The 13,516-nt window shown below is 48.7% G+C and overlaps 2 protein-coding genes across 2 annotated transcripts; both read right to left on the bottom strand.

Annotated features, from left to right (window-relative positions):
* Positions 1–1,521: 1,521 nt before the first annotated feature.
* Positions 1,522–2,125, bottom strand: LOC119297686 (PAMP-induced secreted peptide 1). The gene has a single exon (XM_037575376.1). It carries the CDS (start codon positions 2,033–2,035, stop codon positions 1,790–1,792), a length of 246 nt encoding a protein of 81 aa, XP_037431273.1. The 5' UTR covers positions 2,036–2,125; the 3' UTR covers positions 1,522–1,789.
* A 3,958-nt stretch (positions 2,126–6,083) lies between these two features.
* LOC119302457 (pentatricopeptide repeat-containing protein At1g71060, mitochondrial-like) lies at positions 6,084–10,263 on the bottom strand. The gene is made up of 3 exons (XM_037579491.1): positions 8,248–10,263; positions 6,700–6,803; positions 6,084–6,442 (listed from the first exon to the last, which is right to left on the bottom strand). The coding sequence occupies exon 1, from the start codon at positions 10,012–10,014 to the stop codon at positions 8,317–8,319; it is 1,698 nt and encodes a 565-aa protein (XP_037435388.1). The 5' UTR covers positions 10,015–10,263; the 3' UTR covers positions 6,084–6,442; positions 6,700–6,803; positions 8,248–8,316.
* Positions 10,264–13,516: the final 3,253 nt, after the last annotated feature.

Here is a 13,516-nt window from a genome sequence, read left to right as displayed (position 1 = left end):
AAAATTATGGGCTTTACGGTTTGGGCTGTCATAGTTCCATCGACCAAAGGCATGGTTTAATGTTCTTTCACTTCTCTGGGGACTAGGTGTAATGTCAACATACTCTTCATGAGCGGCGGTTACTGTCCTGATGCGCTAGTCCTATAGGGTCTTAGCACGACGACTTCCCGACTGTCTATTACAACAAGTTTTGTCTGGCTCCGGCGAGGAAGGGGTGATGATGGCGGCGTGCCTTCGGCTAGCTTCAGTGGGTGCAATCGTCGCTAGGTGGTCTACGAATTTGGATGTAATTTTATTATTTCTGATGTTCGTTATACTGCCATGATCGAAGGTAAATAGATCAGGAGATTTTCGCAAAAAATAATACAGTAGTCACTGAAGTCTTGGTCTTTCCGCAAAGAGAAAAAGGTCTTAGTCTTGACGTGGAGATACTCTGTTGCATGTTGGCACGTGGTGTGAGAAAGTGACAACATGCGAGTTCAGACTTTGACAGTTTCAGAGTTTAACAGCCTCAGCAATGTCGAAATTACTGCCAATTGGTCCCCAAACGGCGATATTTCAAGTCCCTGGAGGCCGAACGAGTGGAGATGCTCTAAGACTTGAACCCTGGTGTGGGTTGGTTCCACCACAAAGAATATAACCATCTGAGACAGTCTGAGTATATCCCAAATTTTTTCTCTCGCTTGCCTCGCGTCTTTTCACATTTTCCATCAAAATGCTGCAAACTCCATGTACATTCGCAAAAAAGAAAACATACTCCATGTACATTGGATTGGGAGAAGGCTAACTAATTACAGTCACTGAAGTCTTAGTCTTTCGGCAAAGGAAAAAAGAAGGTCTTAGTCTTGACGTGGAAATAAATACAGAAAGCCTGGAATAAACACAGGAAAAACGCAAGCACCATAAAGAACCTAACCACATGAGCCAGTCTGAGTATATCCCAAGGTTTTTTTTTTCTCGTTCACCTCCGTCTTTTCACATTTTCCATCATCAAATGTTGCAAAGTTCAGAAAAGACCGTTCTTTTTTTTATTTTTTTAGAAGATGTTATTTTTTTAGTTTTTTTTTTGCATCTATATTATTTTTTTAGTTAACCGAAAGAATGGTGTAAGAGACGAAGAAACGTGTTTCTCAGCCAAGGAAATTATGGGCTTTAACGTACGGTTTGGGCTGTCGTAGTTCCATCGACCAAAGACATGGTTTAACTAATTACAGTCGATTCTCAAAAAAAAAAACTAATTACAGTCACTGAAGTCTTAGTCTTTCCGCAAAGAAAAAAAAAGGTCTTAGTCTTGACGTGGACACACTATGTTGCACGTTGGCACGTGGTGTAAGAAAGTGAAAACATGCGAGTTCAGACTTTGACATTTTCAGAGTTTAACAGCCTCAGCAATGTCGATGTATATAGGGTACGCGTCCGATTATGAGACGTATGGCAGGTAACATGAGGCAGCAAAGCAGACAATAACACGTATACCATGAACATTGAGCAAGTTTCTACCGTCAACAGCCACAACTCATCAAGGGCGACCTAGGTACCAATTAGTGAGTTCAAACAAGACCGAGTTTGCCGCTCTAGTTCATACTCCATATAGTACAATCTTGAATCTCCGCATCAACAATTTCCAAAAAGAAAAGGTAAAACGAGAAGAAAGGTATCAAAGAATAATCATCCTATATATGTGCAATTAGTATATACGTAACCTTCATGTGTCCATAACCCGAACTATTCACAGGCGGATCAGACCGATCGATCAGACGACAGCGACGCCCTTGCCGTCCGTGCGTAGCTAGTGGCCGGGGCCCTTGGGGCTGGGCCCAGCCGGCAGCCTCGCCATGAGCATCTCCACCGTCTCCCTCGCCGTGTCCGCCACCAGCACCGCTGCCGGGTACACCGCCGAGTACATCGCGCCGTCCCCACTCCTCCCCGCCGGCGCCGGCCGCGCCGCGCCGACAAGGCCCGCTCGGGCGACCAGAAGGACGACCACGAGCGCTGCCGCCAGAGTCGCCGCGCGCCGCCTCGACGACGATGCCATCGTATAACTGCTGAGAATCGAAGATGCCGCTGGTGTAGGCTGCCCTGACCTCTGAAGAAACTACTGTACTTGCGAGTCTGTTTCAGGAAGAGTTGGTTGATTGGTTGGTGGAGCTCGTCGGGTGTGCGAGCGTGTATTTATAGAGTGGCGGTGATGGGGTCGGGTCGGTGCGGTTGACGTGTTTGCTGAGCTCGCAGTCGCAGAGTGTATAAACTGGGTGGAAAGGGAGATTCCAACTGCGCGTGTACATCTGCTGACCAGTCAGCTATGGAAAAAGACGTAGGGAGCTGCTGAGTGACCGACCGACGAGCTGAGAATTCCTGCCTCTTCTTGGCCTGCAAGTCAAGAAGACCTGGCATTTCCAGCCGATGGTGTCACAGCTGGAGGTGTGCAAATGTGATACACGTACCGCTAGCTCATGGAAAAATGGATGGTCAGAATCGAGGGCTCGGGTTATTTTGCGTACAAGGAAGAACGTGCATGCGTATGTGTGAATGCGATGTGATCACCGGGCCTTGGCTCGATGGCTTTTGCAGAATTGAGATTCTTTTCGTCGGAGGCTTTCTTTGCCTAGGGCCTGAACCGTAGGGTGGTGCGCGTGCGAACCAGAGAGACCAAGTCGTTGGTATCCTTCTTCCTGAGGTGAGCACTGAAAGTTCCAGGTTCGTTATAAAATAGTCATGGTTCAGCACTTCATATCGAGCCGTCGGTCCAGGGGAGCAATGGAAGGCTGCCGGCTGGATTGTGGTAGTTGCGCTCATTCATGCTTGTCGTATCGAACATCGATTAAACATGATTCTTTTCTGCTGTGGATCATCATATCCATCTACTCTTCTGGTCAACAAATTAATATTTCGACACGGAGGAAACGAGCAACGGCGACATGGGATTGGGACGACGGCTAACTAATAACTAGTATAACAAACAACGGTCAACGGCTCAACAAGTCAGACATGCATCATTGGGCTCAGCAATTCGATACCGCTGCAGTGCATGCGTAAAATCGCAGCGAGGGTCAGAATCGAGGGCTCAGACTCTGTCGCGGTGTGCTGTATGGGGAGATCGACGAGGAAAGTGTATACGTGTGTCGGTGTGTGTGAAGGGTGACCACCGCCCGTCCGCCTCGAGGGCTTTTGTAGAACTGAGAGATTCTTTTCTTCAGATCGCCTGAGAGAATCCGGGAGACGGTAAAGTTTTTCAGGGGCCAAGCCTGCGGAAAGTACTTCACTCTAGCTACCAGATTATTCGGGTGTCGTTAATTATGTATTATACGGAGTATAAATAAAAGAAAAGAAAAGAAACATAGCTTCACTCTTGACGTACGTACGTGTTCCCATTGTCCAACCCTGCAACGCGCTTGCTAAGCTACGAGCTTTAGTCATGGTTTAGTATTAGTACTTGGGATCGAGTGAGCCAACCCTCCACAGCAGAAAGGGGAGCACATGTGTTCTCAGCCATGGAAATCGTTGACTGTATGCTGCCGGTTGGATTCAGTTTAGTCTTTTGCGGATTGCGGTCATGCTTCACCTATGTATCATCGACTAACACATGGTGTTTTTTCTCTTTGGACCATCCAACTACTCTTTTTTTTTTGGAGTGAAAAAGAGTTTTATTTTATTATAATAAGGTTACAATCAAGAGGCAGATGTTCCTCTATACAGCGGCCCAACTACTCTTCTCGCCAACAGATTAATATTTCGACACAAACGCAACTGAGTAACGACTTTTCAAGTCCAACATGGAATTGTGGCGACCGCTAACTAACAAGTAACAGGCAGAAAAAAAATGCAATGGAGTCATATTCTTGTTGCAGAGGGATATACTCTGTTGCACGTTTTCCACGTATGTGGTACTCCCTCCGTCCGAAAATACTTATCGTCAAAATGGATAAAAAATGATGTATCTAGAACTAAAATATGTCTAGATACATCCCCTTTTGTTCATTTTGACGACAAGTATTTCCGCATGAAGGGAGTATGAGATTAGGTCAAGTTGCAAGTGGGACTAGAGGTGGGAGTCCCACTACAATCTACCTCATCCCAATTTAGTTTGATGTTGCAAAAGTGGGTATCCCAGCAAAATAAACTCAGATTATGTGGGAATAAGTGGGCATCCCACTTAACAGGCCAGCTGGGCTCCTTCGCTCCTTTAAGGCGTTGTACAATGGAAGGTGCTTAGGGGAGGTGCTTAGAAAAATAAATCAAGTTTTTTTTAAGCACCGATTCTTATTTATACCCGGTTTATTTTTCTAAGCACCTCTCATTGTACAAGGCCTAACATCGCTGAATTCAGACTCCGTTCACTCCGTCGTGGTCCTAGTGGAGCACGTCGTGATGTCCCATGGCTGGCCATGAGCAGAGATGATGAGAGCTTCCCGACGCTAGCCACAATCGTGCTCTCTAAGGCCTTCTCCTTCTCTATAAAACACGAACTTAGGCGTGCGCTATCATAGTATTCGCTAAGTTCACGGGCTGGAGATAAGCGGATTTGAACCGCTGACATCCGCCACAGGGTAAACCACCGCCTCTCAGGCCTCCCCGACGGGTTCTACCATAAAGGCCAACGATAGACAATAACTCCCCCCATTCTGGCATCGAGCTATTTTGCCGCAGGACCTCCCCTACAGTATCATCACTGCAGTAGAGTTTAACCACCAAATTCGGAATGGATTGGTGTGTCTCGCTTTCTCTAGAATCTCTAGAAAAAAGAATAGCTCTATCCTCAGCTAGCCTGGACGTGGACACAATGATGGAACCGCTTCTCGTGCTCACTGTGCTCCTCCTTGCGCACGCGGTGGCTGCCCTGGTGCGCGCGGCCGTCGCTCACCGGCAGCGCTCGCGGTGCAACCTACGGACTCCGGTTCCTCCTCCGCGTCATCGTCCACTCCAGCATCGGTGAGCACAGCTATGGCCCGCGCAGCATCCTCGAGTGCCGCAAGGACTCACCCACCCATCCATGGGACGCGCTCAACGAGATGGACGCCTTCTTCGACGAGGCCATTGTGGAGCTATTCGTCAGGTCAGGCGTGGCGCCCGCGGACGTCGACGTGCTCGTCGCCAACGTCTCCCTCTTCTCCTCGGCGCCGTCGCTCGCCTCAAGGGTTGTGCACCGCTTCGGCATGCGCGAGGACGTCGCCGCGTACAGCCTCTCCTGCATGGGGTGTGGCACCGGTCAGGTCGCGCTCGACCTCGCGAGCAATGCAATGCGGGCGCGGCCGGAGTCCGCGCTGGCCCTCGTGGATTCATCCGAGTCCATGGCTCCCAGCTGGTACGCCGGCACCGATCGGTCCATGATGCTGGGCTACTGCCTCTTTCGCTCCGGAGGGGCCGCCACGCGTCGCCGATGCCGGCCACGGCGTGCCAGAGCTGGCAGAAGTAGACATCGCTCTTGGCATCCACGGCGTACACTACGAGCTTCCACCCCCCGACCTGCTTCGGTGCCCAGATCCCCGACATGTCCCTGAACGACGGCGGCTCCTCGCCCTGCCGCGACGCGAGTGGCCTCGGTGCTGAGGAGGCCGCCGGGGGTGTCGCGGTGTGAGGAGGAAGAAGCGGGGGCGCGATGGCGGACTGACGGCGGCTGGAGCACACTGAGGCACCGTCATCTCTCTACTCGTTGGGGCATGACCTACCAGGGACAAGGTGGGCTCCCTATAGGATAAGTGGGTTAGCCTGATTATTATTTTTTTCCTTCCAATGGGATCCCACTAAAGCAAATTAAGTGGGATGGGCTAGTTAGTCCCACTTAATCCCACCCTCACCTGCAGCCTGAAGACTAGGTGCTACTCCCAACATTTCAATGAATAAGACACACACGCATTTTAAAACTCTACTTTGATCGTTCCGTTTTAAAATGCGTGTGCACCATATTCATTGGAATAGACGGTTTCTGTATTCAGCCTCAGCAAGGTCGGTCGAATCTGCGTCAGATACACACGGCATCCTATGCACTAGCACAAACTCAGGGATCCAATCGAGTAGAACTGGGGAAAATATTATGTATTGCATAAAAAGAAAATATCAATCTGTTGACGACCAGAATCTTCTTATACGGCCACCCCTAATATATAGTACAACCAAATTTTGTTTTACAGATATATTACGTACCGAAACGTTCTCTAACAGCAATGTGGGGGGGAAATCTAACAGACCATATAACTACAATGAATCATCTAGAAATCGTTGCATAGCCTAGGGTTCATTAATCTGTTTTTTTATACAACCGATACACATTAGAGCATCCAACCAAATTATTATTCTAATAGTGTTTGGACCAAACCAGGAGCCCATTTTTTCAGTTGGAAACTGAGTATGTTTTAGCACGAATAGGATGAAGACAATATAGAAGACTCGCGGGTATTAGATCAAAGGTGGCCACCTCAGCTTGTGAAACATGGATAACAATAACCTGAAAATAAAAGCATACGCATATGAATATGGACAGCAATAACCTCTGATAGGAGGTAGGACAACACTTAACCATGCATTGCGGAGAAACCTCTATCAGGCCATTGTCCACTGATTACTGTAAACGATAGCTTGATTATACAGAATTAGCTCACGAAAAGCAAGATGATTCACCAAAAGAAACAGAAATAAGTAACGAAACCAAATTACGTTGGCTGAACAGATCAAGCAGAGATGGGGCCTAGTATTTTAGCTCACCTACTTCTGGCCAGTACCCCGATAGATGTAGCAAAGACCCCTGATGCTCCTCCTGTCCTCCAAGCAGTAAGGCCGCGACTGACGGCAGCGACACACAGAAGGATCTGTGTATGGCAAAGAAAGTGAGTAAAGCAGCCTGGGCATTGGCCTGCACCAACCCAACCAAAGAAATGTGGCCAGCAAATCAAGGCAGACGAACAGTGAGCTTCTTTTACTGATAAGTTAGATTGAACACCGTTAGAAAAACAATCTTATAAATCATATCGAAGCAATAAAGGGAGGTGCTTCAGTATTGGCTTCTATCTAAACTCTAAACAGGGGAACACCTAACTTCATGTGAAAACTAAACGGAAGGCACAGTATGTAAGGTTTTGACACTCTACAAACTATAGTAATGATCTGCTGATTAGGACAGACATCGATATAAAATGCTTATCTATTCCATGAAAACCTAAAGGCACCGCCACCAACAGTGGCAGGATAATGCTGGTTAAGTACAGTGTGATTCTAATGGTAGCGGAAAAACAGGGAAGAATAAGAAAGAAAGCAATTGACGAAAAGTTTGCAACCTGACTGATAAAATAATACACACGGATGCTTATATGAGATAATGGCTACATGAACTTTGCTCAAGGACTTGTTAAGCTGAAGGGATTCATTGCCCAATATAACATAAATGAAGTTGTCATGCACTTCAAATTTCGACCAAGCAAAAGTAAGGTGTACGTGAAGCTGAAATGAAAAAAGTCAACAACTCATGATAAATTATCTTCCATTGGACCATATTCTTGATGAACAAAAACAGAAATCCAACCAGATACAGTTTTTTCTTAGTTACCAGTTTGAAGAATGTGCTCCTGCTTTGCTGTATATCCCAGCCTCTTGTCATTTTTGTGTGTATTGTCAATGCAAATAATCTAAGAGCAATCCCAACCTGTTGTTTATCTGTTCCAGACCATGGTTTGTCTATCTATGGTTGTAGTTGCTAATGAGAAGAATAACAAGAGTTGCACAATTTTTTACCATGCATTTTGTAAAGGATTTGGTTATCTCATCTGTTATGGCCGGTTTAGCTAGGCCCACCGGGCAATCTTAGTCCACAAGTTATCTTAGGTTAATTCTTATGCAAGTTATCTAGGTTATGAATATAGGTTGTAAGACTCTTTTTGGAATTAAGCAATAAGAATATTATTATCCCTATTGCCTGGGTCCCAGAGGAGCCGGAACCCTAGCCGCCTCTAACCCTAGCCGCCGCCGCCATCTCCCTCCGACGCGCCGGCGCCCAGCCGCCGGCGAGCCCAATCATCGCCCCGTCCCACTCCATCCTTCCCCTACAACCTCCAGAGCAGATCCGGTAGGACCCCTGGTTCTACCAATTTGGTATCACACCATCTTAGCTGAGCTTGTTCAATGCAAATGAATTTAAACACGTAACTCTCTCACCCTACATTGATGCTACTGAAACTAAATTGACCTTCATAAAATACTATAAAATTGAATGGAAATGTTAATGTTGAAGATCAGCAATTCTGAAGTTTTCTTTGTTACCACAATTTTGACTGAGCTTCTAACAGCCAAAAGCCATATGCTGCTGCAACAGATCATTTGCATGATTCCTCAACGACGCATAGGTGTTTTCCGTAATCCATCCAACTTCAAAGCCATCTCCTGTGCCAGACTAATTCTTCCTCCCTCAATAAGAGCTTCCTTTAAATTACTGAAAAGCTGACCAGGTGGCCTGATCCCTTTGTCCAACATCTCCTGGAAATATACGCAAGCTTCTTCCAGCCTGTTCTCAAAGCATAACCCGTTGATCAATGCAGAAAACATGTGCATACATGGCAGAACACCCTTCTCCTTCATTTGGTTCCACACCTTCAAGGCCACATCAACCCTTTCATTACTGCAGAACATACTAACCATCATTGTATATGTGTTGAGCTGAGGTTCACAGCCATCCTTGCCCATTCCCTGGAACACATTATAAGCCTCTTCTATCTTCTGAGACTTTATAAGATGGTGAAGAATAATATCATAAGTCCGGGAATTTGGACCGATTCCACTCTTTCTCATCTCATCGACCATCTTGAAGGCATGCTGGAATTTTGAGGCTCTGCAGTAAGCCCCAACAACTGCATTACATGTAGGTACCTCCATGGGAAACCCACTGGCCTTAGAAAGCTCAAAATACTTCAAAGCCTCATCCAGCCTCTCCTCTGAGCCAAGCCCATTGATAAGCATGCAATACACATGAGGGCTTGGCATGCAACCATTGGCTTCCATCTCACAGAACACCTTGATGGCCTCATCACATTTGCCAGACTTGCAAAAGGAACTAATGAGCATCCCGTATGCCACGACATCAGGCTTCAGGCCTGCATCAAGCATTTCTTGGTACACCGACTTAAGCATCAGCAAGTCCTTCTCATGGCCCCAGCCTTCCATGAGGACAGTGTAGGTCTTCAAATCGGGAACAAACTTTCCGTTCCTCTTCATCTCCTTGAAGATGGCTTGCGCCTTCTTGACTTGCTTGGATTTGCTCAGCACGTCGATCAACCAATTGTAATCTGATAAGTCTGCTTTGAGCCCGAAGCCGGCCATCTTCTCAAACGTCTCGACAGCTTCCTTGACCTTCCTTGCCCTGGCGTACCTCCTGACGATGAGCCTGAACGTGTCCTTGGAAAGCAAGCCGCGGCACCGCATGGCCTCCACCAGGCTCCAGACCAGCCTGAACTGCTTGATCTTGCCGAGCGCTTCGATGAGGTTGTGGAAGCTCTCCGCCGTGTACACGAAGCCTTGCTGCCTCTCCGCCCACCGGAAGAAGGCGAGGGCGAGGATGCCAGCGTTGCTCAGGTTCTTGAGCACCTCCGCCACGAGCTGAGGCGACACAGAGGCCCCGAGCGCGTCGAGGGCTGACGCAACCCTCGGCTCCGGCACGGTGGACAGCACGCGGCAGACCCTCTCCGCCTCCTTGGAGACATCGAGGCCTGGGCCGGGCACCACTGTGAAGTCCTGGTCCACGGCAAGATCGTGGGCGCCGGTGAGCCCCGCCACCTCGGAGACATCGAGGCCTAGGCCAGGCACCACGGTGAAGTGCTGGTCCACGGCGAGGTCGGGGGCGCCGGTGGACCCCGTCGCCGTGCAGAGCCACTGGCCGCGCATTCCTCCGAGCAGGTGGTGGGCGCGCGCGCGACATGGGAAGGCGGCAGGCGGCGGAGGCATCTGCTCGAGGGCCGTGCGAGCGTGCTTGGCGGGGCCGGTCGTCGCGGAGCGGAGCAGGTGGGCGGCCGCGCCCGCGCGGCGGAGGCAGCGCATCCTGCCTGGACGTGGAGCGTGGCGGCGACGAGAGATGTTTTGGTGGGGAACGATTTCGGAGGAGAGGGGAGGCGATCGACCTGGCCGGCAGCCGGGACCCCGGATGGATGTTTTGGCGAGGTCTGTGCTCCCGCGGCCACAAGGCGGATGACGGACGATGAGGCGTTGAGCCTGGGCGGGAGCTCCGGGGCGGCGCGGCGGCGAATCCTGTCGGTGAAGTGAAGAGCCGAGCCCGTCGAGGTGTATGCTAGAGCGTTTGCTGTACGGACAGACTTTACTTCCTGGTGCATACAAAATTTAAACTTAGCTGATCAAATTTTATCGAGAAAACTATTTTAATGTGGGCAATGCTGCGCGTCCACCGGATGATAAATCGATAAGATAAGCCGCCTCAGCAACCGTCGGATGCCGTCCGAAACAGTCGTCCGATCTACCGTCTCAGCCAAATGGAAACCTTTGCAACAATTAGCTTGTTACAGTCATGGCTTTGCAACAAGGATCTTGTTGTAAAGGTCCACCAAGACAGCACCATTGCCCCGTCATGGCCTAAGCGCCTCGGCCAATATATTAAGATGAATATCTTGATTTTTTTTAGCAGCATATATGATAGAGTTTGGGGTTGTGTATTTTATAAGATGCATAAAAGGTGAAAGAGTTCCACCTTAATTTCATTGAGTGACCAACTTTCTTATACTCAGATAAATTTGAAAGAGATATAAACTGAGTATATTGCCTTCTTCTCTCTTTAATAAATTAGGGGTCCACATTCATCTTTTTTTTGCGATAAGGTCCCTATCCATCTTTGATTGCAAATGTTTGTTGATAGCTTACTAAGCTGACCACCTGGTAGGTCCACATACATCTTTGCATCAACAATTTTGACTAACCCACCTTGTATATAAACTTAACAGGCAAGATTAATCTTCAAATCATATTGTCGTTATCACTAAAGCCCACTCAAGAAGAGAGTTGCACTTTCAGTTGCATAGAAACCTACCCTCGCCTAGTTGACTCGGTTAATCAAATGGCAGCTCTTCTTCCTCTCCGCTGGAATCGATACATCAATGGGATCTGCCATCCTTGATCACCCTTAGGCTGTGTTCGGTTAAGAGGGATTTAAAAAGAATTTGGCAGGGATTGAAGTGGATTTAATCCCCAACAAGTCAACAGAGGATAAGCCAGTTTTGATGAAGCCGAACTTGGATATTAACCAAATTCTTGTTGTTGGTAGTTGGTACCTCTGGTGGATTCGTCGCCAACACACTCATGATGGAGCAACACCCCCGCCAATGAGATGGCCTATGTCTGTTCTAGCAATTGCGAACAATTTTCATCGAGCAAATGAGAAGAACAGGGTGACAAATGAACAAAGATGGTTGAAACCCAGTCCAAAATTTGTCAAGTTAAATGTAGATGCCTCCTTTTATGCGGATGAGGGTGCTGGAGCATCGGCGGCAATCCTTAGAGATGAGAAGGGTAATTTTTTGGCAGCTCAGTGCAAATATATTCAGTATGCATCTGATGTAGTTACCTCGGAAGTTATGGCGATGAGAGATGGATTGATCTTTGCAAGCTCATTAGGATTCAACAGGGTGGAGGCAGAGTCAGATTCTTCAATCGTTATTGATTATTGCTCGGGACAGACAGAATGGCGGGACTCGGCTGTAGCAGTATTTGCATAATGCATTGACGTGTCGTTGTCAATTGGGAAGGTTATCTTTAAACATTGTGCTCGTTCTTCGAATCAAGCGGCGCATGTGCTAGCTAGTTACTGTTTTTTAACAAGATTTGTAGTTCATGGACTGGTGAGCCCCCGGCTTGTCTAGTTTCCTAACTCTAGACGATGTAATTCCTATTTGAAATCAATAAAGCTAGCCATGGTGGCCTTCCCTCAAAAATAATCCCCAACAAGTCAAAACCTCTCCAAATCCCCTCCAATCCTCTTGTGGAGGGGTGTAACCGAACAAGGCCTTAGAGCATCTCCAGCCGCGCCCCAACACGCCCTCCTCAGGCGATTTTTTCGCGCCGGCGCACAAAAATCGGCCCAGACACGCCCCCAGAAGCCCAATTTTCGCCAGCTCGGGCCGAATTTGGCGCCGGCGAACCTAAGCCGAACCCGACGCGCTGGGGGGCGCTCGGGGGCGCCAGGCGAAATAGTTTTGGCGCGAAAGAGCCGCGGGCCCGCCGAGTCAGCTACACTTGCCTCGTCGTCCTCATAACACCTCGGTTTCCCGTGGGAAATCAATGCCAAGGTTGTCGCCGGTCAGCCTTCTATTGATTCCTCATCACGGGGCGGCTCTTCACGGGCGGCGCGGTGACGCCTCACTCCCCGCCACGCGTACACACGTCTCCCTGGTGGCTATAAAAAGTGCCCCCCCCTCGCCGCTGGCCACAGACATCGTGCTCTCTGCCTCTCTCTCTCCGCCGCCGACGAACCTCTCCTCTCTCCCCAGCCCAGCCGCGACAATGTGCGAGCAGTTCCCCGACGACGGAGCGGCGGCCAACGGCTTGGGCCACCGCTCGTTGTACGCGGGGGAGGCACACCTGCTTTTTGAGGCCAACATCCCGGTGCCTCCAGACATGCGCGCTGGGCCGACAGGATGGAGGCTTAGCGCCGGAGGCGTCCCCGTTCCCTCATTGTCGGACATTGGCGCGCCCCCCGACTACTTCGCCGACGAGGTCGACCGTGTTCGGTCGTTGCTGGCCGAGGAGCAGCATGTCTCCCTGCAGTACGCCACCGACAACCACGAGGCATGGGCAGCGTACTTCCAGCGCCATCAGGAGCAGCGCCTCGCCTCCACCAATTGGGCGCCGATGGTGGAGGGTCGAGGGAACAGCGAGGGGCGACACCTGTGGTGGGCCGCCCCGGCCAGATGCTCCATGAGGTTCTCGCGTACCTTGAGGGCGGCAACAACCCGCCGCTCACATACCCGGTCGCCGCCTCAGTCCCCCGCCGCGATGTCGGGCAATGGATGTCCAAGAGGTTTGTCTCCGGCTCGTTGTTGTGACGCCCGGATCGTTAAGCTACAGTAACCCTCTACTAATGATGCCACATCACCACGATTAATGTGATTAATCTCACATTAGTTCAAAACCGATCCAAAATTCAAATTTAAAATAAAGTCAAACAATAAAGTTTTCAAACATTAAATCTAAAATGTTCTATATGTGCCAAATAATTCATAAGTAAATATGTTGAAGAAACCACTTTGTTATAAAATGCTTAAATACTTTAAAATAAATAAAACAGCAGCAAAACAATTATTAAAAACCTTTTATAATTTATAAAATATTAAACTACTTTCTATTGGGTAACCAAATTGTAGTGGGAGTATTATATTTAGTAACGCGAACTTAGAGACTATTTTTATAGTTTATAAAAATAATCATAAAAGGAACTAGAAATAAAACAGAAATAGATAAAAAACAGAAACAACCATCCCCCTAGTGGACCTTGGCCTAGTTGGCCACAGCCGACCAGGCCGGCCCACTTCCCACACCC

This window comes from Triticum dicoccoides, chromosome 5A, assembly GCF_002162155.2.
Source record: "Triticum dicoccoides isolate Atlit2015 ecotype Zavitan chromosome 5A, WEW_v2.0, whole genome shotgun sequence".
In the NCBI taxonomy this organism is placed as follows: Eukaryota; Viridiplantae; Streptophyta; class Magnoliopsida; order Poales; family Poaceae; genus Triticum; species Triticum dicoccoides.
This window is presented reverse-complemented; position numbering and strand designations above follow the sequence as displayed.